This window comes from Anoplopoma fimbria, chromosome 21 (assembly GCF_027596085.1).
Source record: "Anoplopoma fimbria isolate UVic2021 breed Golden Eagle Sablefish chromosome 21, Afim_UVic_2022, whole genome shotgun sequence".
Lineage (NCBI taxonomy): Eukaryota > Metazoa > Chordata > Actinopteri > Perciformes > Anoplopomatidae > Anoplopoma > Anoplopoma fimbria.
In genome coordinates, this window is record NC_072469.1 from 3,801,748 (window position 1) to 3,829,743 (window position 27,996).

General features: G+C 41.0%; 1 protein-coding gene across 2 annotated transcripts in view; it reads left to right on the forward strand.

Annotated features, from left to right (window-relative positions):
- The window catches only part of LOC129110527 (cadherin-18), a 63,336-nt gene extending 36,767 nt beyond the window's left edge, over window positions 1-26,569 (forward strand). For both annotated transcript variants that reach the window (XM_054622611.1, XM_054622612.1), the window contains 5 exons: window positions 2,866-3,002; window positions 7,160-7,281; window positions 10,190-10,307; window positions 19,871-20,122; window positions 26,064-26,569. In XM_054622611.1, the coding sequence (XP_054478586.1) occupies window positions 2,866-3,002; window positions 7,160-7,281; window positions 10,190-10,307; window positions 19,871-20,122; window positions 26,064-26,569 (1,135 nt within the window). The remainder of the gene's footprint in view (window positions 1-2,865; window positions 3,003-7,159; window positions 7,282-10,189; window positions 10,308-19,870; window positions 20,123-26,063) is intronic.
- The last annotated feature ends 1,427 nt before the right edge of the window (window positions 26,570-27,996 follow it).

Consider the following 27,996-nt stretch of genomic DNA (forward strand, 5'->3'; position numbering starts at 1 on the left):
TGGAACAAGAAGGTAATCTGCATATGAAAGAGTAATCCTGCTCTCCTTGTGGGATACGTCCTCCTCGACCATTCCTGCAGTACATCACTTCCAATGTTCACCACATAGAGACTAAGCCAAATGAACCCGGAGAAAAAAATAGAAAAATGTGCCCCTGCTCCCTGTGCTGGAATCAGAATGCATGAGGGATCTGGCTCTCTTTGATCATCAGAAGTCCGCCCATGCATGCAATGAAATAAACATGTTGTTGAAGTGACATTTCAAATGTTGGTCTAAAATTGACATCTAAATAGCCAAAGAAAGCCTTGATGGCTCATTACCTCTGGTTGACATTATCATCAGAGGAGTTCAGAAAACATCTTGGCTGGCCTGATTACTTTTAAGCACTGCGTGGATTCAAGAGTCCGCCCTGTCTTCAGCTTGTATCAACTGATCATACATTTTCCTCTGAGAGGAAACGACTGTAATATCATATAACTGATGAAAGATTTGAATTTTTTAAATATAACGATGAAATGCTGAAAATGTGAAATACTCTGGCATCGCTACAACTTGCAGCAGTTGGAGCACTTTTTCCATAAAAGGTTTGAAAAGAGTTGCGTAGGCAGAGGACCAACTACCGGGATCCTATTGACCCAGAGCAGCGTCTGGCAGTCTGTGTGAGTTAAGTTGTTGTATAGCCTGAGATAATCATAGCTTTTGTATTGATTTATTTGAATTTTAGTTTCCTCTGGGAAACAGTTATATGTCTAGGGCTTTTATTGTGAAAGGTCAGAACGGAAAGAGTAGATCTGGTGCATTTGTAATAGTTAAAAGGAGTAATACAAAAGTTTGCTGTCCTGGTTCGGACAATGGAGCCTCTGTGTTGTTGTACACTAGTGTACAATGTAAATATGTCCATTTAGTACAACGTGATTGGTTGTTGCTTTTATTCACCGTGCAAAAGCTCAGAAAAATCCATTTAAATCTGAAAGGGCAGCTTTTTTTGCAGTGTTATAGTGTTGCTGTTCTGTTTGAAAGTACTTATGACAAAAACAATAGTTCAAAAATATATTGGTGTCCTAATTAATGGCGTGTTGTTGAGAGATAGAAATGCTACCGAAAAGTTGCCTTTATTTTTTATTCATCTAACAAGTTTGTTTTTGTGTTGTTTATTAGGCACTACCATCTAGCTGGGCTGCAATGCTATAGGTTATTAGTCTTGTTGATGTTTAATCCACTCCAAGGCTACAATCGGAAAAAAAACTAATATTGTAATTCAGTTTATATTTCCTATATAATGCCAGACTAAGGGGCTATAACCTATTAAACATAGGGGGATATGTACACATGCATCACTTTGATTCAGGGGGTCTGATCCCAAAACAGGATGTTAACTGAAGAAAAGAAAATATATTTCTGGAAAAGAATCATTATGTGATATAACACATCTTGTGCTTTTTGCTAGTTTTCTACAGAAATAAGAAAATAAATCACAAAAAACTTTAAAACAAATAAGATTCTTCACCAGAACCAGTAATTAAAGTGTTTTTTTTCCCTCCTCCAAGTGAAAAATAACAAGTTTTTAATCTTGACAAAGCAACCTAAACTCTTTACTACTGGAAAGCCTTCGCGCTCAAATGAGCCTGAGCTTTTAATAAATCATGACAGCAATCCTACTGAGGCTGCTGGGTACGCTTGTAAGCAACCCAAGCCCAAAAGAAAATAGTTCATTATTTCAAATAAATGCAATCCTGACATTAATACCCCTATACCATTTCCATCTCTCTCGCCAATTGAAAATTGTCGACTTAGCTATATTACTCAGGAGAATGAATGAATGCCGGATTAAAGGTGTAAATAGGTCATTAAGAGATAAATTAGGGAATACACAGTCAATGCTCATTTCGTGCTTGAACTCATGAGGGGAGCAGCTGAGCCCGTTTCTGCTTTGTATTCCACAGGCTGCTTTGCTTCTAGTTTGATAACGGCGTTGCTAGAAAGCCATTACAACAGTGCAAACAGTGCCAGCAGAACATCGCCTTTTGTCATTATTAAATATTGAAGATAATTGCTCTTGACTTAGAAATATGTATTTTTCAGACTATCTTTCAAGTCCTAAAGTCCATTTAAAAGCAGCTGGAATTATTCTATCCATGTGCTACAGGACTTTGAAAATCAAAGCAGCATAAGAAAACCCCCCTTCGGCTCGTGCTGCGTCTGCACTTCGTTCATTTCACCGCGCTGTTTTGGTCGGCTGGGTCTCTTATCATTAATGTAAGGTTTTGTTTTCTGGTTTGATATATTTTGTACATAATATAGCATAAATAAAAGAAAGTAAATATGTGGTTTCTAAGGCCTCAGTAGAATTGTTGAACTAAAGCCAGGCCTGAAGTACCTTTATACTTCAGATGCATTTAACCAAATACTATTTGACTTCACGAGGCACCCCGACGTTTTTGTGCAAAGGTCAGTTTAATAGTAATGAGAGATAATTAGCAGTCTGTGAAAATAAGCTCCTCTGTGGCTCTAAAGGGAGTTTGAGAAACTAACTGATATCATCAGTTATCTTGGGTCGAGCTTGGAGACTGCTGCGCATGTGCATGTAAAAGAGCAACACAGCTACTGTTTGATTCAATGTGAAGCGGTGGAGTCCAATAAATGCAGTCCAAACAAAGGTACATATAGTATAAAACTATCGTAAAATATAGTAAAAAAAACTATCAAGCACATTTAGTTAGTTACTAGGCACCACCACCTGCTTGCAGATAATCCACTGCCATCGTGAGGACCTCTTGGGCCTAAACCCTTTTTCTTTTCCATCATTTCTTTTGAAGAAACCATCTGGGGTGGATACATAAGGTCATGTTTTCCTCTACTTAATAGGTACTTCTTGGACAGCAAAGAGGAAGGAGTGAGCCTCTTCAGAATCGATGAAAGCAGTGGACTTATACGGACGACTCAGCCTCTGGACAGAGAAGACATGTCTTGGCACAACATCACTGTGATGGCCTCGGAGGTTGGTAGGTACCCCGGTTACTTCTATAAAAATAATGTTTACAAGTGGGCGGCTAGACGTGATGCTGCGTCTGTTTGCTTTCATGTGAGTGCTCATGAGAGAGCAGATGAAGGTTTTCTGGAATGTCTTGCCATGTCTTCGTACTTCCTGTTGAACAAACAGATGAATTCATTTTAATTTTGCATAGTTTAAGAAAGTCTTGAGACTTGTGCTTTTATGAAATCCAAATTTGTATGTCATGTAGACACACAATTTCCTCATGTTTAGATGATCTTTATCTTTGAATTATCTTCATAGTTTTGTGTTCATATGGGTATTCAAATTTACCGTCCATACGATTCCCTTCACCTTATGATATATACATATTTAAAGAAAATAGGGTATACAATATGTTTGACACCTTCAGGCACTGTAGTAAACACGTGGAATACTATTATGCAGTTGCCTGAAAGAAGCAGTTAAAATAGATTGCTCTTGCTTTCCACACTCATCTTGTTTAGCCCCGAGCTAATAGGAGACATTGTAAATCGTTATCAGAATTGCATTTGAAATCATGAGTTGAGCTTTGTGCCTCGACAGCATGATTTAAAGAATAGAAATTCAAAAGTAATGATAGGTGCTTTAGTTCTACCCAGAGGCCTTTTTTTTTTTTTTTTTCACCTTCCCCACAAGATAACAAGACACCCCGAGGGGATCACAGAGTCAGAGAGCAGTCCGGGGTTTGAAACCATGGCGTGTAAAATTGGAGTCAAAATCAATATCAACTAAAGGAACGATCCATAAAAAAAGGAATGACTTTATGAATCTCCACTGCACACTGTCCCTTCACCTACAGAATGAAACCACCAGCACCGTTTAGATTTTCCCTTCACTGTTTGGCTCAAATTCACTTCAACAGGAAACAGTGCATGTTAACAGACAAACATCCACTGCAGGACTATCTGGGTCGAATTTACAAAGACTGGATTGCCTCCGTTGATAGCACCATGTATTGTGCTCCACTTGCGATCGCTATCTTCCCCATCTTGAGGTCGTTTCACAAAGTATATTGCGCTAGTGATACAACAGTGCAAACAAACCTTTAGTTTTGCAGCTGATTGCAATTTCTCACATGGCCAAGAACATGGGCAGAATAGCAGCAGAAAGAAGAAGAAAAAATACATTTTCAGCGACAATCTTAAGTTCCCACCAACCCTCTTGAAGATGCTAATAATTTCACCGTAACTGCGTATGGATATTTGCGCGGATCTTTGTGATTGGACTGTTTTTGCAATGAGGCTCATTTGCATTAAAAAGGGGAGAATTTTGGGGCCCTAAATCTTAAATACGGAGGAGCATGGAGTTCCATTTGCTTTGCAGTGAAGGATGCATTTCAACCGTTTGAGAATTACACGGTTTCTTTTTGTCTCATTTGTTCAGGTTTAGCGTCAGCAAAAGCCTCTCGATCATTTAGTGATTTGCCCCTCAGTCATTCCACCAATTACACATTTGGAAAGAATGCACACAAACAAGGGCAATAAGCGTTCCAACCCTTGAAACTGCAATAACTGCTGTTGCCTACAGCTGTTCAGCTAACCTGTTCAGTGTCACTACTTTCTCTTTTATCATTCCTCTAATTCTAACTAGTGTGCAAAAATGCATTTAAGGATCACATTGAAGAGACTGTGTTCACTTATTTGCTTATAGTTCTGCTTATCTTCTTGACTTAAAAGCTGGTAAGAATCAGAGCTTCGTCACAGAATTACTTTGTTTCATTTACTTTATTTATGTGGGTCATGCCTTGAGAATATACCACTTCAAATGGTAAAATAAAGCTTTATTTTTCTGAAGCACTGTTTACTTTTCTATACTTGTCCAGTTTTTGGAGCAGCAAGATGTTTTAATAGCATTGTTAACAGTATATCACTCTCACTAACAGTATTTAGCCACAGTCCCATAACAGAATAGTTAATACTGAAAATAACAATTACAGTCTGGAGAAAACAAGGATGAAGGAGTTCATTTGCATATTGATTAGAATGTATACAAATTACATTACAGTGTATTTTTCTTATAATTAACTACAAAATCAAATTAGTCCCAATTGTTTCAATGTCCTTCCCTACATTGAAAATTAATTAAATGAATGCAGGCCTGGCTAACTTCAAGAATTGTTATCAGGTAACTTGGGTAATTTGTAATCACAATTAGGCAAATCTCTTAGCAACCGACAGAGGTGCTGCATGCTAATGGTTCTTTATCTCCTCACCTCTCCTTGGTATTCAAGGATACAGTTACATGCCAAGACATTGTCAAAAGCAGGACAATACATTTAACTCTGAATGAGCAAGGACACACAGTGTTAGAGACACAAAGCAGTACAGAGCGTCCTGCAGTGACTGCAGTGACTTTACCCTTCTAATGGAGATAGACCGTAATGAGTGAGGGAATTAAAGTATGAATATGTGACTGTGATTTTAGATGTAAAGTACCATGTCATCAAAAAACCAACAATAAAGAGCTGTCTTATCAGTGCAATGTTAGACCTTTTTTTAGGCGCTGAATATATACCAGGTATGGAACATTTTATGCACAACATAAAGAAAACAAAATATGGAAACATTCATTTAATAGACTGCCGCACCTGCATGACTTTTTCCTATTCAAGGAAGGTTTTGCTGAGCGAGCATTATATTATTCAGCGATGTCCTGCTACACACTCGTACTGTAAAACTCACTCACACCTGGAAGCTACCCAGTGACACAGGTCTGCTGCTCCACGGTCTGTGGGTGGAATGCCTTGCTCTAGGACCCTTCAGTAATATATCTGGAGCTAGAGATAAAACATGGGATACCTTCATCACCCAAGGGGGCGAATTCCAAAGGTTTGTGCAGCTTTTGCAGCCGCTAAACTTGTGCAAATAAGACAAAAATAAACCGTGTTAGTCTCAAAGGGCCAAATGCATCCTTAACTGCACTTCCATACAAACCTTACCTGCTCCTGTGCCATTTGCACGTATTTAATTAAGATAATATTCATAAATTTGGTGCAAAATCCCCCTCTTTCTATGCAAATTAGCCTTATCTCAAAAACAGTCCAATTCACAAAGGTCAGCGCTGAAAGCCACACATTGTTACAGTGATATTATTTGCATCCTCAGAAAGCAGTTGGTAACTGAAGTGCATTGGGGGTGTCTGCTCAAAATCATTGATTTTGGAAAGCAGTGACAGTTGTGTCATAACAAATGAATGAATACATCTCCCTTACTTGTCGTTTTTGAAAATACTAGAGAAGAAAATGAGATTTGAATAATCACCGTAGGTACTCTGCTGTGCTTCGTACGTTAATGCGCTCAGCATCTCTCTTCACACCCACATCGTTTCTGCTGCTGTGGGATCGCTGCAGGTATTTAATGAACTCTAAAAATGTCTCCAAAAACTTTTAAATAAGAGAATGTAATTCATACTTTTTCTTATTCGACGTGCAGGTGCATATGGGCACAATGAAAGGAGAGAAGTTAAATGAGTGTGAAGCCTCCTATGAAGACTCTCACCCCTCACAACTGGCTCATTGGCCTCAAGGGCATTTATACTTAATTGTATTCAAACGCAAAATAACATAAACATTAGTCTTCCACTTCTCGGAGCACTTTAGCTTTACATTACTGCACTCATGGCGCTGTAATGCTTCATGGATGTAGGTGTCCACCGCATGGCGTAAACCGCAATAGAAAATGTAATTTAAGTGTGCAAATCATAATTTAAGTGTTAAATCATCTTTTTCAAACTACATTAACGTATTTCAGTGACAAAGTAGTCTATGTTGTTGCCATTAAGGCTACTACTTCATATTAAAATGAAGGGAGGTGGCTCATTTGATTTACATGCTCCATGAGTTGCTCATGCAGCGCGAGGGGCAAATAATGCATCACAACCCAGCACACCAACAGGGACACAAAAAATATACGAAGATGATCAGATGTGCTTTAATATACAGAATTGCCTTCTGCAACGCTGCATCCCTCAGTGCTTTTATAGCAGCACAGCCTAAGACAAAACCCATAAGCAGCCTAACAAGAAGAGCACAGTGTGTCCCAGTTTGAAATCACAATGTTGACGCTCCACTTTGTTATTAAGGCTTACATTTGACTTTCATCTTCTCTCTCTCTCTTTCTGCAACAGACAGCCCCAGCCTTCTCAGCCACGTGCCTGTTACCGTCCAGGTGCTGGACGTTAACGACAATCCTCCAGAAATAGCCACAGACGAGGAGGTCATTGTGTGTGAGAGCTCAAGGCCGGGACAGGTGAGCGTCTCGGATTCACCTAGAAAAAATGATGCGCCACCTATCTCTGGCCTCTTTCTCTTCCTTCTATCCGCTCGCACGTTCACATCTCTCTACCCGACTCACACACCTCAAAGTTTCTGGGAGCTGTGCATTAACCTCAGATGCACTGACGACATGCATTCTGCACTGAGCTATTGTTTCCCTCAGCAGTTTGGGTGGCTCACTGAGAGCTGAGCAGTAGGAAACTGTAAAGGCACTGGGGAGCGGCTCGCTCAATCATCCCTCATTCAAAATGAGTATCTCAGCAGCAAACCATGACAGCTCTAAATCGAAGCTCATTCCAATTTGCTCTCAGTCTTTGATTCATTCAAATTAAGAAGGTTTTTGAGATATAGTGCAATCCGCAGCGTTGGAAATGGCTGAAAGGGCAGTTCGGCAAAGGATGATAGAGTAAAGAGCGAGAAGACACAACTAAATGTATTATTTAATAGTTTTCAGCTGGTGGAAGAAAAGTTTGAATTAAGGTTTGCATTAAATAATTTGAATTAAGGTTGCATTACAGCCTCAGGGTGCTCGGCGCAGGGGATTAAGTGGGGAGAATTATAATGTGTTGAATGAGACAGTGGCACACTACCATTCAGACTACAACGTATGTGAAAGAAAAGAGCTGCTCATTAATGTTTTAGATTATTTTTTCTTTTCAATTTCTATAACATTTATACATGCATTTCATATTGGTTAGCAGGTGTCCATCCAAACACTTAGTTCCAATTAAGAGTTAAATCAGGGCTAAAGTATATTGAACTGTCTGCAGCCATGGAAACAGGACTCCAGTAGAATTAATTAATGAAATAAATAAATCATTAGTACCCATAAACATAGCTTCAGTGTTAAAAGGAACTGTTAGCAAAATTGTAACCCTATATTACTAGTAGGGTTATAATGATGCAAAATATTATATAAAAATATATTTCACTTAATTCAAATTTGGTAGGGGCCATTTTCGAATCAGAAATCAAAGTTCAAGAATGGTGAATGTTGAGATAAACGCAGGTAAATGATAAAAATGACTGATTTAGGGTCAGATTTTTGGATCTGAAGTCTGGTATTACAAAAGTTTTGTTAAGATCTTTAAAGGTATACTTAAAACATATCTCTTCAGCCAGATCTAGATTAAGAACACACTTGTTCTTACATTAAGTTATTCCTCATTTGATTGTAATCAAGTTGTAAAATGTTATTCTGCTTTATTGTTATTCTATTAATCTGTTTTACTACTATGACTGTTGTTATAGCTTTTACAACATTTCTTTACAACATTTTACATCATTTTATTGTTGTGAGTGCATTGTTCTCAAATCGTTAAATTGCTGTGTTGTTTTTTGTATTTTCTGTTGTTTTTACTGCACATAATTGTTCCGTCTTTTTTCTGTCTTAATATTTTCTGTTATTTTTTAAGCACTTTGAAATTTAATAACACATATGTGTGAGGATGAATCTTGTCAACTCAACAGTTGAAACACTGTTCAGCTCAACAGTTTGTGATTGTTAATTCCTCAATGCAAATATCAAATGTTCTGTATGATTCCGTACTTTTACACCCACCACCTGTAGACAGACCTCTATATAGACAAGCGCACATATTATTTTAAGGAATCCAAATGAGAGCGAGGACACATTAGATTGTCATTATGCTCTAAACCAAAATTGGCATTATGGAAAAGCACTTTGCACCCACTCAGGAAACAATCATGTGGTGATGTTTCCTCAGGCAGCCATTTACAAGCAAACAGACAATTGTATTGCTTCCTCTAGTTTTCCAGACATCCCGCTATCCTGATTTTAAGAGTAATCAAGTGGCAGTTAGCTGCTTTTTCACATTGATGCAAAACAAAATCATCACGATTTCACTTTGGTGCCAGAAAGAAGGAGGACTCTGGCCTTCTCAGCCAGAAGCTACCACCAGTGGCACCCTGTCAACCTTGGCATCCACATAAGGAAACCCAAGCACCCAACAAAACAAATCCTAATACTGCACAGCTAGACCGAGGCTTGTGCAAATATACTAGGAGCACAACAAGGCTTGATATTTCATCATCTCAGGGGCAAAGCCACTTGGCATTTTGTGTCATCAGTTCTCTGACAGAACAAAGGTATCAAATAAAACTATGATGTCATGTCCATGGAAGTACTACATTTAACTCAAGGTTTAAGGATGGTGTTTTTTTATATACTACAAAAGAGGTTTATTCCACAAAATAGTTTTTGACAAAATCTACAAATTACTTTACAAATAACCAATATTGCGGTTTGTCTGGAGAATTTAAACGTTTTTCAGAATATTCATATACACCGGCAGAGGAGAAAGCATCAAATTCAGCTGAGGCAGTGGGGGCAGGGCAAAAAGGCTACTGGCAGATGGGCAAACATTTTTGGAAGGTACTCAAGGCCTTGGCGGTCGTGGCCGCCGGTGAGATTCCTCTCCTGAGTACAACAACACCCCAAATCTCACAATGAAGATAAGAACTCCCCGTGGTGACAGAGCCAATCAGGTCGTTTTTCTCTAAAGGACGACTCTCGCTGTGTCTTTTGCCAATTAAGGGTAGCAAGTTGACAAAAGCGGCACTGTGGTTGCCCTGAGAGAAGCCATGTCGTTGTGAGACGCCAGCTCTCCCCATGGCACAAGCCAAACATTCTGAAATCCTAGCATCACATTTTTCTTTCAGCATTTAGATAGAGGACAAAATGTGACAAGACCAGTTTGCTGTAGGTCATAGGAACTCTGACTCTGACTGATTATGATCAACAAATCATGAGATGCGCATCAGAAACTAAACCAGCTCCTTGTCCTGCCTGTAATTACACTGAAACGTGAATCTGAATATTGCAGCGGCTGATTGAATGTGTGTTGTCTTCTGAACAACAGGTGATCCAGACTGTCACAGCGGTGGATAAGGATGACTTTGCCAATGGACAGCGGTTTTCCTTTGCTCTGCCGAGCCAGCTACCAGTTAATCCCAACTTCACCCTGAAGGACAACGAAGGTAATTAAAGTGATCAATGTGTTTGTTTGCATTTCTTATGAGTATTGCACTCCGCCCTCGGGGCAGGACTCCATTCTCATTGCTCACATTCCAAAGTCCAATAAGCCGTACCGATTTCCTCATACCTTGGAGGTGAGATGAAATTATGCGCTATGTCAACCTGGTGCGGTATCTGGGGATCCGGGTGCCACCTGGATCTCGTCGGGTCTCATGAAACATAAGAGCCATAGAGGTTTGGCATGTTTGCGCGTCGTGTTGTCGACTGGATAACCTGCTCCGGCGCCCCCCTCTTTTAAACTCCTGCGTGCATTATTTTGTTGGACAGCGCGGGGCCAACAGTGTGTGTAACCATGGCAACCATCTCAGTCTCAGGTGTATTTCCTGCAATCACAGGGCTTTTAAAAACTCTCAGCCAGAAGATCTCACAGTTGCCCACTGAGAAGAGGAGTTCACAGCACTCCAGATGAATCTCTGAGCCAGAGAGAGGCAAGAAAACAGAGAGGAAGGGAGCGCAAGAGAGATAGAAAAGAAAAAGCAATGTGATAATAGGAGATAAGTCTGTTTAGCCCTTGGTCCAGTTGCTTCCCACCACAAGCCTACCCCTGCCTACTTCAACGACATGGAGTTACAGTGGAAAGTGTTTGCTGCATTCATGTAAGTGGCACTTAGAGATATCCCTCACTGCCTTTCCACCTCCACTAAGGGGTGGATGAATCGAAGAAAGCAAGTTTTTAGACTGAAAGCGTAAGTGTAACTAGATTTGCTTCAGGTTTACACATGTTAACTCAGCAGAACAGCTCTGAAGTCAACTGCCGAGAAGTGGCAGTAGGTGTGGGGGTAGATGATAAAAATAATTATTATAATATTTTTTTCTTTCATTATAATCATTACCTATTGCAGAAGCCCTCGTTCGCCATGGGGATTTGACAAACTTGAACACCACAGTGTTATTTTACCACCTCTTTTGGGGTGTGACTTTTTTTTTGTAAATGTTGTGAAAATGACATATTTTTCTTCGCTTTGTCACTTTCTAGAATGTTTTTGAGAAACATGCAGAGGGACACCTCCACTGTCGCCTGCAAAACATTTTCTCGCTGATATGCCATATGGCGTGTTGGGGAATCACAGTGTGGACTTGACAGAACGCGAATAGATGCAAATATTGAAAAAGAAACTTGTTAACCAAAAACAATTGCCACAGGGATCCACACATTATGTGCTAATGTGGACCCCTCTTTCAACTCTAAAATTAATATTATATCTAAATATAATACATTTGCAGACCTGGCCACCTGGGCAGGTTTTTGATGGGAGCTCCTGCTTTGATCTTCCAGGACAAGTTGATGTCTATGTGGCACCAGAGTCCATTGATCAGTGTCTTGCCAGGTCTGCTTGGGTCATGAAAACCAGGGCACCCTCCTGGAGCCAGTCCTTAAAGACAAGTGTCTGGTGGTCAGGTTAAACATTGGACAGGTTGGGCTGGTCTACTTTGAGTGCAGAGAGCAAATAGAATACTTATAAAACTGAATATTTCCAGCCCAAATTCCGCCATTTGAAAATGTTCCCCACTCTTGCAGACTGATACTTTCAAAAGTTGTTAGATTTATTACAACAGAGCCATCTGCAGCAAAATATTCCCAAAGCATTCTGGAAGGAAACCGTATTTTTCTGAAGGAGTGATAGCAGTATTTTGGTTCATGCTGTTTGAGTAATGGTGCCTTTCAATTTGGATTTAGCTCCTGCCATCCCACAGGATCTTGTTTTTTTATTTATATTTTTCCTGATCTGTGATATAATCCCGTGTGGGATGGGCCGTTTATGTGTCATGACATGGAAATAAGAAATGATTCAAATTTTAATAATTTGGAAGAGAGAACTTAAAGCAAAGATAACTTTATGAAGGGCCTGGTGATATAAAATATCCCCTTAAGGATAAACTATCCCTCTGGGAATAAAAAGGTCATGTAACCAACAGATCCTGAAATACTAATGTGTCCTGGCACGGCTTCCTTTATTTAACCAGGAAAGCTGTTAAAGAGCATGATTTGATTTAGAGCAACAACCTGGACGGTTAGTTGACCAGATGAAAGAGAGGCAGCCGCCGGGCAAAGCCTCCTACTTGTTCTGTTGAACACAGAGTAGCTGCACTGGAGCAGTTTAATGCCCTGATCAAGGACACTCTTTAACCTAACTTTGAGACCAGGAAAGAGGTTCTCGCTTCAAGGACTACACACTACCAAACACACACACATACCTCCTCTTATATTCAGCAGCTTATCAATAAGGAAAAGCACCATTTTTGGGCCAAAAACTGAAATGATGATAATTTCCTTTTGTTTTATAAATCAAGATCTCCTTTTCATTATTATTATTATTATTTCACCAGGGACATGTATAAGAAAGAGCTTGTTACTAAATCTGGTAGCTCCATTAAATCCTCAAACTGTCAGCAAAACCTTGTAGCTTACCCACACCGTTGCAAAAAGCAGAGCTGAATACAAACAGTGACGAAGCGATTTCAACTGAATTCATCTGAGGCAGTGTTTTCCTACGGTTTCAAAATGGCCAAACACAGTTAACACTACCAGGGGGATTGAAACTCGCAGGTCAGGGGCGGCCTCTTGGTGTGGGAGGATCTGGGCCTCACCGGACGCCTTTTGTCAAAGACGTGTCGCGACCTGTGCAACTAGAAGTGACACGAGAGGATGGAGACCAAAATGCTCCAGTTAACTTTCATGAACTGAAAACTCACTGTGAGAGAGTTTAAGTTGTAAGACCAAAACATAGACAACTCCCAGACTGGACAGCGTCATGGTAACGACCAGTCAATCAGGACGTATCCAGGGCTTAAAGCATACCCTGGTTACTAGATTACCCGTACCTTACTAAATGAACATCATGCTGTATTGAAGAAGACTAGACTCGAGCGATTGAGACCATAAACCCTCGTTAAGAAGTTTACTGAGGTAATAAATCGAGTGAGAAGGAGGGTCATTTTCTCATAGACTTCTATACAATCAGACTTATCTTGTTATTTCCTTGACATAAAAGGTTTCTGGCCGACAGCGACAATATTGTTCGCCTTTTTTCTACCATTCTGATTTGTTCTGCTGTGTAATTTGTTTTCTACTCAATTCTACAATATGTTATTCCTCGTCCACCTAGAATGGTTCGTATCACTTGTTTTTTTTTTCCTCTCTTAATTCCCCCGTGCTCATCCGCACTTTCAAAAACAGCAAACTCCCTCTTAATGTTAAGCCGCCACACTCTTGAGTTCAAACTACTTCACAGTCATCTTCAGTCACTTGGATCCTGCATTTGAACTCGCACTCAAAAGAGGTGTTAGAGTCCTGCCGCGTTCTACTGCCACTGTGTATTAGAACTTATTCGCTGTATTCACAATATCCGGGAGAGAGAGAGAGAGAGAGAAAGAGGCACAATGCACCATACTGTCGACTCCTGTGTCTGATCATTAAAGTAAGCCCTTCGCACTCAGAGCAGCCTCTTTTATTGCTGTTGCAGCAGACCAACAGTTGGAAGCTGCTCGGTGCCAGCCCCTAATACCTCCCTCTGCTGTTGTGCAACTGACGAAAATCCCTCTCAGTCACTCACACGACTAACTCTCTCATGACCTCCTTTCCTCCTCACTTAAAGATTGCTCACAATGGATCCTCATGAAAGTTGGATTCTTTTTATTTTTCTGACTCTGTGCGCATTTTGTTGCTGTAGGAAATTGATTTAGTTGACGACACTGATATGTTTAATAAGGACCTTTTTTTCGTTGTAAAATGACAAATTGATTGCTCGCTCATTTCAGGTAATTTAACAATCATGACTTTTAACTAAAGCATCATTTGCAGGAAGCTATTTTCCGCACTTCCAACCATATCAGATTTGCTAATAGCTATCATCTTGTTACAATTTGTGCTCTTCCAACAGAGACCTGTAACAGATCCAGCTGTTTAACAAAGTCAAATCAATATACCGCTTTTGTGTCAATTTTGACCTTATAGAAGAAAACAGAGATCCAGTCTTAGATTAAGATCAAGGCCTTTCTCTTTATGCGGAATCGTGATTTTTATTTGCGGCGATGAAGCCAGTAGACTTGCAGATGTGTTGATGCATTTGAAGCGCTGGATGTGCTGCATTAAATGCAGGTCAAACTCCTACAGCATATTAGGCACCATTAAAGCTGAAAAATAAGGGGGGTGCTTCTGCTCAGCTGCTCCAGGAAAGCACTTTGCGACAAACCTGTTCTGTTAAAAGCCCTTTAAATACATTCAACTTGACTATGCCTACTTTACAATGACTGAAAATTGAATGCCTCTTTGATCTCGTTATCTGTCACATTGGGATGACATTTGCTTCTAAAAAGGCAATTAAACGGAGGCTGTGATCTCTAAATAAGCCACATACTTAAGTAGATCAATTGATTTCTGAAGGCATCTTCTTCCAGTGTGCATGCAGAAGACCTATAATATTACAGTTAATCAGCTGTGTTGAAAGAAGCGCTGCCAAGCCATTGATATGTGGGACGTTTAATTAGCTTTTATGTCATTCACACTTCACATGCAATGGGTGTTGTACTTCTTGATTCCCAAACACCCATTATCTGCTGAAACAGCACGATACGTGCAAAGAGGGCAGAGCAGCTCGTATCCTGCTGGTTTTGTCAAAAGTTGAAGACTAAATAGCTGGAAATTGTCAGAATTCACATATACGATAAGCTCTCCTATTATACAAGCAAGGGTCAGATATTTCACCAATTACTGTGTTTGATTCAAGGTTTTATTATTAAATAAACCGATAAAATATTCATTTATATGTGTGCAGTAAGGCCTCAGCAGCCGTTGGTGCCACATCAGTGCAATTTGTTCCTGCGTAACATATGAACATAATAATAGTACTCTGCAGACCTCTTGTTACTGCAGAAATATACAGGCCAACCCCGAATTAACTCAAATACATAAAGCACAACCTTATGGAACAAACATAACATACTGTGACAGTGTGAATATGCTGAATCCAGTGCAGTGAGCAAACATGGGGTTTATTTTACAAGCAGCCCGATCACCAGCCGCCACATGTAGTCACTGCCTGGCATGTTTGGTTAAGCTAAGCCTTACTGAGTCGGACTAATCCGTATTGAATGCAGGGGCTTCTTTTAAAAAGGAGATTGTTATGTTTGTCTCTTGATCTGCTGTTTGTAATTCTGCATGAAAGGCCTTTTTATTTCTGCAAACAATGATATATTAATGTTTGAACAACACCGAGCCATTAATCAATATTCAAGGTCATCCCATAATAATAGCTAGATTTATAACGGTATATGTATGTGCCCTGGTCTGTTAGATACAGAATGCTCTGTGTGGTATCAACCAATACTTATGTATTATCAATATTGTTATTATACTGTATAAATGAGTCTAATACAGAGTAATTGCAGACTACCTGGTGGTGGTTAAATGTTAGCTAGCAGATGCTAATCTGTTTATATTGGGCTGTTCTGTAATAGTTTGTCTCCCCACTACACTCAGTAAGCCTAATCAGTGAGCCAACCCCAAAACTTTAACTACCCACATTTAGAATTTGGCCTGATATATGTTCTGCCCCAAAATAGTGCCACTGCAATGTATGTCGTGCTCCGAGTGGCAACCGGAGAGAAGATTCGTGCTGAATCCCATAAGCGGCACCTACACACACCCACCAAAGTTCACAAGGAATCCAGCTAAGTGCATGTGTAGGCAAGTGTGAAGTCTGCAGAGATGAGGTTGTGTCTCGTGTCCAATGTCGATGTATTTTTGGTTTTCTGTTTAACAGTGAGTCAGCTCCTCGACAAAGATATTTGCATTCACTATATAGTAAATACCATAAATGCCTTTAATCTCAGTGCAATTGGGCATCTTTTATTTCATCAATTTATAATGTAACACAGAGAGATGTTACGGTTTTACATGCACGTTCCTCATTGTTCATTTTAAATGTCATAACATGTTTAAGAGAGTTGATTGACAACAGAGGTCATACTGTAGTTGAGTCATATAGGGCAAGTATTCCTCAAAAGCTTTTTTTGCACTTTTGACAACTTTTGCTGTGAAAATCTCCCTTAACTTCAAATTTTTAGATGGAGAGACAAGAATCCATGTGTGAATCCATGCAAGTGCATTGGGAAAGTAAAAAAAATAAAGAGGCCATTTTCCACTTAGTGGCTGGCACTCTGGCTTAATGAACCCAGTGCTGGAGGAATTCCACAGGGTTGTGTTGAACCGTGAACATATTATGCATATTAATATTTATATTTTTTCATATATATATGTGATAGAAACCAGATGGAAAAAAAGGAAAATTGCTTGCTAGCGATGTGCAAAATAGCAAAGATCAAAATATTCAAGATAATTTCCAATGAGGTGTGCAATGCTCTTTAAAGCATATCTTCCCTCGTTTCCTGGGGGGGGTTCACCTGCCTCGCGCTGCGGGTAACACCACGCAGTGCGAGCTGTCACAACACAGTTAGCCTGTGACTGTGCTAACTCCTGCAGTCTCTGCTCTTTATGTGGGCACCACGTGGCTGCTGCTGACGGCCCGTCTCACTGCGGCGTTAATCAGCAAACACTGCGGCTCCACCACACCCACCTGCAACGAAGACGCGGTTTAATGTGAAATTTGCATGCCATAATTGATGTGCACTTCCTTTGCCGTGGTCTGTACAAGGACCCCGTGCTGCCTCGGGGTCTGCCGCCTCAAAGTGTGAAGGCTGTGACGGGCCGACGCCACACGTATACACGGCTTGTTTGTCTCTCTCCGCCTCAGCCTCTTGTCTTCTCTGCTCTCTTTTGGCACTTTCACACACACACACACACACACACACACACACACACACACACACACTCCTCCTTTCTCCCCCCCCTTCACCTCCTCTCATCTCCCAACTCCCCCATCTCTCTTCCTTGTTATTTGCGTCTCTCACACTCCACTCTCTCAATCCACCCCCCCCACACACACACACACCCACCCATCTGCTTGCTGATACGGTGATACTGCGAGTCTGACTTAATAAAGCTTGAAGTACGTGTTGTCATTCCAGCTGTCGATCATTGTAATTATTCATAGATGGAGCAGAGATTGGAGTGGGAGGCGAGGTCTCTGAGCAGCAGCGCCATGGTACAGCACGACAGAGGTGATTTTTTTTTCCCGCCGGATGGAAGGGAAAAAGGTTACCCCGCGCACGATTCAGCATTTTTCTGGATTTATATATCAACGTGTCATATGCGAGTTTCAAGTTAGTCAGTCATGTGAGCCCCAAGCTAGTCATCCAGGTGCTTGATTCATCTAGCCATACATTTGAATGAACAGGGATGAATTGAATTTTGCAGATGTTCATTCTGTGCTGTGTTAGTGCTCGATGTGGTCCATCAGTCTTTTAGCTATTTCAACGACCTGCAGATACAGACGGCTGCTGAGATAACCTCTATCAAAGAGCATACACAGTAAGCATTGCATGTTAGATTCTTAACAGTAAACCCTCACTCCAGCCCGGCGTGTGAAGTGGTCATGTGACGGCCTGTTGGTGTAAAGCTACTTTGCATGCATGCCTTTTGAAAAGAAGTGTTTAACATTCCTAGCGAGCTTAGTCTGTGCTGTTACAAAGGGGAAGAACTGAGCAGTGGTTATTTTGGTGCAGATGAATAAAGGTGAAGGTGAAATAATGAGCATCCTTCTGTAAGTTTGGCTAATGTTTGGGTTTTGTTTCCATAAGCTTAGAGACATTTGTAAATCAGCTAATCTTTTTTTGCAGCTATGCTAGTTGTTCAACCACAATCAACATGACAAAGGGGCCAAACCATGGAATAACAACATTTTTCTCCATAGACTTACATTGGAAAATAGACGTGAGACTATGAGATGCTTCATGCTTTTACAAACTCTAATGTAAACCAATCTAAGTTATTAGCAGATGCTCAGACAGATGCAGTAAACAACGTAGGTTGTGTCCTGTTTGACACCAGAAGTTTAGTGATTTCTACACTAATGAGTCAAATGAAGTTACCTCAACAAAACAAAGTTGTTTTGGTGCCTAACCCCACTGGTAGCATCTGCCCAAGTAGCAAAATATGAGTAGGGATGAGATCATGCTTTTAGCTACAGGACACATAAGCATTGCAAAGTAGTTCCTTGAATCCTCGTTTCCTTGTTTCGTTTCTCAGAATATTAAATCCACATCTTTTATTCAGTAATGTAAGTGAAGTTAATATCTTCTAACATTCTCCTCAAATAAAATGTCCTCAATTCACACCCAACATTTTTAATTCCATCTTTGATTCATTTATATTGCTGTTTGTGTACAAACACAGATTTGCGTTCCAGGTGCACGGAATCAGTAGTCAGCTGTTCTCCCGTCCCCGTTGGCATTGGTCGTGTCTTCGGTTTGTCCTTGAGGAAAGTTTCTCTGCTGGCACTCATTTGGTGCTGGTGTTGCCAAAACAGCAGGAACGAAACATTCCATGGTGTAAGTCAGTGACACGGTTTTGGTTGGAAACGGTTGATAAAAAACCACCAGGTGGCTCATAGCAGCTACGTTGTTGCCCCTGTTGCTGAACATACAGGAGCTCTACATGATCCTCACTGTTGCATCGCATATACACAGTTATTATACATAGATATCAATTGAGACCATTATTTATACAATCTCCCGTAGTTCCATAATGCACTGATGTCAAAATAAATGTGGCTGCTTCAGTAGGCTACAGCAGTATATAGGACATCGGAAAGTAGAGTGTTGTGCATGGTATATATATATATATATATATATCCCTACATAAACACATGGAAATATAATAATCTCTGTGGTGGCTTGTATACAAGCATTTTAAAGGAGTAAGAACACTTTTCATTAAGAATATAGTTGTGGTACAGGTAGGAGCCCAAGCCAATTAGAGTTGTTTAATCAGTGGCATTGTTGTGGTTATGTCATTCAGGTTAATGGTTAGAGTGCATGAGGGAGAGAGTACGGATATAACAAGTAACACAATCAGCCCCTTTTCAATCCACCTCTTTTACACGTGTATACAAATGTTGCTTCCGTGTATTTATTTGCTTCCTCCTCTTTGCTGAATCTTTTCATCATACCTTTCCTCCCAAGGTCTCTCTTGTTTGCTTTTTCTTCACTACAAATTCAGCCCTTTTATTCCTGTTTATCTACATGACATGTTCCATTAACAGAAGTGTTTCTGCAGAGGCCAAGGTGAGCTGCTCTTTTTTTTGCAGCACAATGAAATAGTAAACGAACACCTTTGAAATTAATTAGCCTTGGCACACAGGGAAGCCACAGTCAGACACAGGGAGAAATCTACCAGCTTGAGATACTTCAAAAGCAAAAGATCCAGTTCACAATGGAACATGTTGTTGGTTGGACTTCTTTTACCCTTAACCTAAATATCTTTCTTCATAAATAGGTAATTGCAGGCTTTGCTGAAAGAGTGGCAGAACTGAGAAGACAAGAGCAAACCATCAATTAGTCTTTTCAGCCAAGGGGTCTAATCTAATTTTTTCTTTTCTCGTTTTAGACAGCACAGCCAGCATCATTGCCAGGCGGCGGCGTTTCAACCACCTGATCCAGGATCTGTACGAACTGCCCGTGGTGGTGTGGGACGGTGGGGAGCCGTCGCTGAGCGGCACCAGCACCTTGACCCTGCGGGTGTGCCCGTGCCAGAGCCACGGCAGGATCCGGATGTGCCAAGGCGAGGCGTTCCTGTCCTCGGCGGGTCTCAGCACGGGGGCTCTGATCGCCATCCTGCTGTGCATCGTCATCCTGCTGGGTAAGTTTGGGACAGCCGCTGCGGGGGACTGCCGCTGGGCGTTGGGGGGGGAGGGGTACCGCCCGGGGGCAAATATCCTGAGGGCATGGACGGAGGAGACGAACCATAGAGGAGCAGGGAAGGGTGGAAGGGGTTTGAAAGGGTCTGACAAGGGCAGAGGAGGAGAGAGGGATGAAAAGACACACGAGGACACAGGCAGAATTAAGAATGAGGATGGAAAAAGTTGAGGGCAGAGGTGGAAGAAAGAGAAAAGGATGTGAAGGACAGAAGAGAAGGAGGACGCAGAGAGAGGCCGCTGGAGGAGAGGTGACTAGAAAAGAAGATGGTAAGGACAAAGACAGCAAAGAAAAGTGGAATGGAGATTGCAGGGTCAGTGTGATTCATAGAGGAGGTGTGTACAATTTAAAAAATACGAAGAAAAAAGAATCTACAGAGGATGTGGAGTCTGACTTGAAACCTAGAGCAGCTTGGATTCATGTTCCGACAGGCAGCTCGAATCAGAAAACCAGATAAGACATAAATCACATTTGTTGACGATTTGAAATTCAATTCAAATCGGCTCTTTTGCAATGCTGACTCAATCTTCCTCCCCATCGCGCCCTGCCCGTCTCATGTTAGACATCGCATGTTGTGTCTAGAGGAGCAGAGGACAAGCGTGGAGGAATGTGGTGACAGCCGACACAGAAAGCCGCTGTATGTTGAGTTCATGTGTGACGGACGTGTTCCCCGCCATGAATATATGATTCCATCAGAAATACATTGAAAAGTAAACAGGGCGGCATCCATGTTGCCAGCTTGTTGCAGCAGCCGGAGCTCATGTCCTGAGTCGCTGAATGTGCGTCCCTTGTTGCTATAGCAACCGGTATTCGCAGCAACAGCATATGATTATATATAAACTTGCAAATATGATCTTGACACTTTGAAGTTGGAATTGGGACAGTCGGCTTAACAGGTGGAACATTGTCTTAAAGATGGCACAAAATCTAAGATCAAATAAAGCAAAGCCAACAAGCTCCTGTCAAATTAACCGAGAGATGTCCCCAACTAATTCCTTCCTCTGCAAACCAAACTGCAGTAGGACATGATTACACAAAAAAACTGTCTAATAACACGGCTTCACCGTTGCGGCCCTCCCCTCCTCTCTTCGGTGATTGTCTGTGGACATTAGTGCGTGAAGGTTATGCATATTCATACTGGCTGTGTTCCTCCTCTATGCCAAAGCCTCTGGCTGAGGCGAACAAAAGGCCATCACCACTGTTTGGAGCAAACGCTTGAGTGAGAGACACACGCTGCATCCATAATCATCAGCACGAGGCAGATACTAGAGAGAGAGAGAAATAGAAACAGATCACACCTATTTTTTTTTTTTTTTTTTTTCTCTTTCTGACCCGTGTTGCATTTTGGGTTCACACTTTCCAGTTACAAGTGAAGTTTCTCACACATGGCTCAGCTACTGGACAGAAGTCTGGCAACCCGTCATCTCCAGAGTTAAGAGATTGTCAGTGGGTGGCGTTCAAATATACATTAGATTCCACTCCATTTAACAGCAGGTCTAAAGACATGCCTGCACCGTTTTTTGTTTTTTTTGTATAATTCACAAGCTTTGGAGTTCATAGCAGGTACAATAAGCAAATAGCTGAATGTCGTTGTCTTGGTGAAATAGTGATGTGGTTCCCCTTGTCTTGTCTTGTCTTTTTTAATGAGATGCACCAGATTGTGGTCAAAGGAGCGGCTATAAAACGGTGGATAAACACCTTTATTTCCAATTAATTCTTCACAATACAGGGCCGTGTTTATTGTTGCTGCTTACTCCTCCCTGCAGAATTAGTAGACTTCATTTTATCCAAGAATAGCCACTAACTAAGCTCCGCTGATTCTGTGATGAACATATTAACCTAAAGGCCAACTTCCCAAATGACACTATTTGGTTCAAGATTGCCTTTCAGTGACTGTATTTCTCAAATATAAACCACATTAATGAAGCTGTTGTAAGAGTTATTGTTCACACTCAAATGTAGGTGATGAATGACATGGCTTAACTTTTGATCATAGTGAAGAAGTGATACTGTACTATATTATATTTATTAAAAAACAAGACAGATTGACTTAGAATATTGGAATTAAGACTATTGAGTGTTTAACTTGTGTTCTATACATTTTGCTCTCTTTGAGCTGAGGTTTGTGGCTTGGGAATTTAAATGGAATGGCTTCTTGTTTGGATTAAAGACATCCTTGTACGATCCAGCCCTCCATAACCAGGATAAATGCAGCATACATGGGACTTCTGCAATTGCTTCTGCTGCAGCAAATGGGTATCTGTAGACTGGGGTAATGCTCCTGATGCTATAAGTGGTAAAAGCTAGACCTCAACTGGCCTTGGCTAGGCAAATGAAATGACCTGAATGGACCATTGAGGGAGCATTATTGGAGAGATTGTAATACAATATAGTGTGTACAATGGATGGGAATATTCAAGTAAAAGTAGATCATGAACTGTGGAAGTGCAGTCTAATGTACGAAAGGCTGGTAAATAATAAAAGCTGCATTAACTGAGTCATTATATCCAGGCCGTTTACCTCTACGGAACAGTGAGGTGTTCAACTGCACACAGTGGGAGAAGAAAATGTTTGCAGCACAAGAAAAACGCAATTCTTTATTTCCCAGTTCAGCCCACTGTGATTGACCCAGCTCACCCTGCACGCTCTCGCATCCTGAAATGTGTAATTGGTTGCCTTAAACAAGCCGAGCGATAAACACTGTCCCACACAAATTGCGTTTTCACCCTCTCTAGCCCCACTCGGGCAGTCCCGGTGCACCAGGTGGAGTAAAGGGAATTTTTAGTTTTTTTTGTTTTTAAAGTAGATTAATCACATGCAGGTTTCATTAAAACCACAGGCAAGGAACCGCACTGAACAATGAAATATATGTAGATAGATGAATCTAAGCATAATTACTTTAGTCATACGGTGTGCAAGGGTATAGTCAAACACATTGTAGTCCATAATGGAAAAGTTTACTTTGTTGCATTCTACATTTAGTTTTCCATTATCCACGTTCAACTCAATCAGGGCTTGAGGAAAATGCCTCGTGGCCTCAGGAGTAGGCCAGGAGTTGCAGTGATATGCCCTGCAGGTAAAAGCATTAAGTAGAAATCCAGACTACATTAATTCATTTTATTATTAGCATGACTGCCGGCTATCTGTCTGCTCATACCTGGGGCTGGATTATAAACTGGACAAAGAGGGCATATGCCCTGTGGTCTCAGAACTTATTAACTTTCCCATTTGGTTAAAGGAAACCTTATCAATTGTATATTTCTTGGGGAGAATATTCACCAATAATGCATTAAATCATCGTTGATTAAGCTATGTAATTATACGTCCATCTGTCTGTACAGGAGCCCATTGTAAAATGTTAAGTCATTTTTATGGCATTCAAGAATCCAAAAGCATTACAAAATAAAATAAAAAAGGCTTGCAGTTGGTTGGGTTGTGTTGTTTCAATGCTGGTAAGATGTAAAAATACGATATAGGAAGTTTAACACCAGAAGAAAAGGTCGTCTTTGCTGACCTCCAGTGGTTTCACTTCTCACCATACTGCAGTGATGCACAGGTGTACTCCAGCACCCTGTGACATCACTATTGGGTGTGGTGCCACAAAGGACACCTCCATATTTCAGTTTGTTTTTTTATCTCTGATCACACTCAACAAGGCTGAGGAGTGTGTTCAGAGCATAGACTATTTATAAGAAGTGGACGTAGTCATCGTGATGTCACCCATAGGTTTGTGGATTGTCGTTTTGTAGCCTTTTTTCGGCACTTTAGCCGTTGCCATCTTGGTTTTTTTGCAACCAATAAACGGAAGTGACTATATTTGGAAAGGGAAGGAGAGACGTTGTGACGGCGCATACGACTCTGTTAGAGAAGCGACTTGTGAATCTCAACGTAGACCCGCCCCAAATCACACCCTATACAATCTGGCTTTTTTCTGTCACCCCCTACTGGTCAGTAGAGAAAATGCAAGTTAAAGACACTGAGATTAAATAAACTTGGAAGTCTCAACCAAAGAAGGCAGCAAAGACACTACTTTTCAACCTGGTTTTAGCTTACTCTCCAAGTTACACATCCATGAGTTTAAAGGCCAATCAGATACGAAACTCTTTAAGGAAGAAAACATTTTTAATATCATTGCAATGGTGGCAATATTTAATTGTATTGTCGAAAAAGTTGAGCCAGCTTTTTTTTTGCACTGATATGCAGTAGAGGTTTTTCCTGCCAGCCCTCGGCTTTGGCATATCGCACTGTGTCAGCTCAGAGGTTTCATTAAAATGGATGTGACCACAGCTCTTTACTTTACAGAAGTAAGGGACATGTGTTTGTTCATGGGGAAACCTATCGAGTTCATCTGTCCACGTTTAGCCCCATAAAAGGGGATATTGTTTGACCTCACTTGGTTAAGGTTCCTAGCTGTGAAAATCATGGACGGGGTTTGTTATTATCAGTCTTTTCTGGTTCACTAAATCAGTTATCCGGAGTTTAGGAGGGATTATTGTCACCTGAAAGTGAACTGAAGGAGTAAAGGCTCCAGTGTTGGACTAAACAACTGAAGCTTGGTGTCACTGCACCTTTAATCTTAATCTGCTCTGAAGCTTACATCTTCTCTTTGAAATTGCTTAATGGTCCGTCTACAGCATGCCGTTAGTCACCACAATAAATATATATACAAAATGTACATGTGATGCTTGAGTGAATACAGTAGATTAGCCAAATGCTTCATTGCATCCTTGACATCATGAAAGCTGAAACTTAATCCACCCACACCACCACGTTCCTGTCTCTGTTGAGATCTCACCTTGTGATGTGTTATAGGGAGCCTCTTAACCCCGAGAGGCTGATCTCACACGGCAGGGTGTTGCTGGTTAGATAAAAATAGCATATTTATAACAGCAAGATATGGAACGCCAACATGCCGACAAACATTCAAATCACCTTGCAAAAATAAGTTTCATTCTGCTAATATTCAATGCAATTTTATGGTGGAGCAAGGATGCCTCTGCAGGAGCACTGATGTAGCTCGCTCGTCTCTGTTAATGCAGCATAATGAACTCCTTTAAGATATTGCAATGCTGTACAAATGCACTTCCCTCGCTAACGCCATTTTATTAAATAGATGTTAGTCTTAACATCTTGCGGAGAGGTCATCATTAACCAGAGAGAAGTATAAGTCTCATTAGTTGTAGGAACAAGTTCCAAGCTGTAGCATGTCATCAAATATTACTCGGCTTCGTGACTTCATTACCAGTTGGAGGAGATATTTCACTCTGTAAGCTACTTATCTGCAGAGACATTTAGCAACATAATGCTATATTTTCTTTAATGTGGCACAACCGGAGCATTCTCTCTATCACTGGCTTCACATTTAACGAAAAAGATAATTACACGAGATGTACCTCCATATGCTGACGCACGTTCGCTTTATGCTTACAGGCTGCTTTGCATTTTGGCTCGATGTGAGATCAGATTTGCTCCGCAGATGATGATGATGTGTATACTGTCATCATCTTCAACAGCTTGCGTTCAGAGAAACATCAAAGCCAATGCTAATGTTGGCTAATGCGTATTATTGATTTACAACTCTTCAGCGCTTGGTTAGTTTTATTGTCCTGATGGAAAATCGGATAAATATTCACATTGTGTTCATTTGGTTGGCTGTTTATGAAAATATGGCTGAGCATTGTAACCATATTGAGCTCATCTGTGTTATGTGCTTAGCAGTTCGTCAATTGAACTGTTGGGAAAAGCGATTTTCTTTTCTGTCCGACTATTAAATAAGTCGGTTTATTGTAAGAAGTAATTTTCCAGGATTGCACCTGGGATATTATTAGTATACCTGGTTTATTGTTACATATGCTTTAATACCAAATTCCTCTTCTGTTTTGCAGCCATCGTGGTTCTCTTCATCACACTGAGGCGGAGCAAGAAAGAGCCCCTCATTATCTCCGAGGAGGACATCCGAGAGAACGTGGTCACCTACGACGACGAGGGCGGAGGCGAGGAGGACACCGAGGCCTTCGACATCATCGCCCTTCGCAACCCAGCCGCCGCCGAGGAGCTCAAGTTCCGTCGGGACATTCGCCCGGAGACGAGAAAACACTGCGGCCAGCCCCGAAGCCGGCGGAGCGCGTCGGTGGAGCTGGACGAGGTGGATGTGCACGAGTTCATCAAGCAGAGACTGGTGGAGGCCGACATGGATACCAGCGGGCCGCCATACGACTCCCTCCAGACCTACGCCTACGAGGGCCAGGGCTCGCCCACGGGCTCCGTCAGCCCATTAGACACTCCCGCCACGCGATCGGAGCAGGATTATAACTACCTGGACGACTGGGGGCCCGAGTTCCAGAAACTGGCAGAACTCTACGCAGAGGCAGATTCGGATGTGACGACCTAGTCTGTGATTTCACCGCTGTTCAAACCAAATCCGTTTGAAGTCCGTTTTTTTCAAATTTTGAGTGAACAATATAAACAGAGATGCTCTCAAACTGTTCCGGTGGTTTATAACTGTTGAACTAAAATGACTCCTCTACAAATTTTGTTTTCTTTTTTTTTTTTTTTTTTGGTTCTTCTTTTCATTTTGTCACTTTGGATCCTGGGTCGATCATCTGGAGGTGTTAAATGAGATTTTAAGATGGAAGAACGACAATATGGGGGAAAAGGAAAACAATATTTTCCTTGGTGTATATTTTTTATTGCTCAATAAAGTCCTGAAATCCATATGGGTGGATATGTGAAGAAAAAAAAAATTGTACATTTGTCTTCTTCATCCATGAATGGATAGACCTTATAACATGCTGTTAAGATTATGATGGTGGGAGGCATTACCAAAGGTGTTTATGATTCACCAAGCAGAGGATGATGCTGAACCATCCATATGCACAATAATGACACCTCCAGTTTTGCAATGTGTTTTGTGTGATTTTTCCCATGTTGCCATTATCTATGAAACACACATTGAAATCAGCCATATTTGGCTATATCTTTCCAAGCTTCTTTGATATTAACTGAAGGAAGGAAAGGTCATTTTAAGTGGATACTATTATCACAGCAAGTGTCTTTACATTAATCATTAAGGCAAAGCAAACAATCAATATGATATTACATCTTTTAGCCCATGCTTTAACCTGTGATCTCATCAAAACATTTCGCTCCCCACAAATACAGCAGACTTTTCTGAAGCCACAGAACCAAGAAATGCAGCCTTGGTATCCCAAAGTTTCCCCTGGATCTCAGCTTTCCAATTCATTAGGCGTCTGTGGGCTCCTCTATAGGAGCCAGTCTCTCTGCAACGGTTCATTTAATCTGTGTGTGATTCTTTTTGCATTGGGACTGCTTAGAGGGATATGAGTATACACCCCTAACAAGGTTACAGAGGAAATTGTGTGCACCTTTATACAAAACAGAAGGCACATAAATGTAGATGCATCAAACTGTACCATGACACTTTTTGTCTAACCGCAATCACTTAGTCACGCTACCTTCACACTGCAAGCCATCCTGCTCAATTCTGATTTATTGCTCAGATATGTTTGTTGGTATTTTTCTAAATATAGATATATGGCCAATATCAGGTTCCAGTGTGAACTGGTCACAGTCCCGAACTGACCCCCATGCACAAATAAACGCTAACAAAGACGTCACAAGCTGCATGCTGTCGTACTGAAACAAACACAGAGGCCACTGAAGTCAGAGTTCATGGTTTATTTAGAAGCTGATGTGCAGTTGAAGCCAGCGACTGTGAGCTGATGAGGACAAGCATGAAGAGAAAGAGAGCCAGTGGCTGGTAATTTGGTATGGAGGAGTGTGCAAATGAAGAATCTG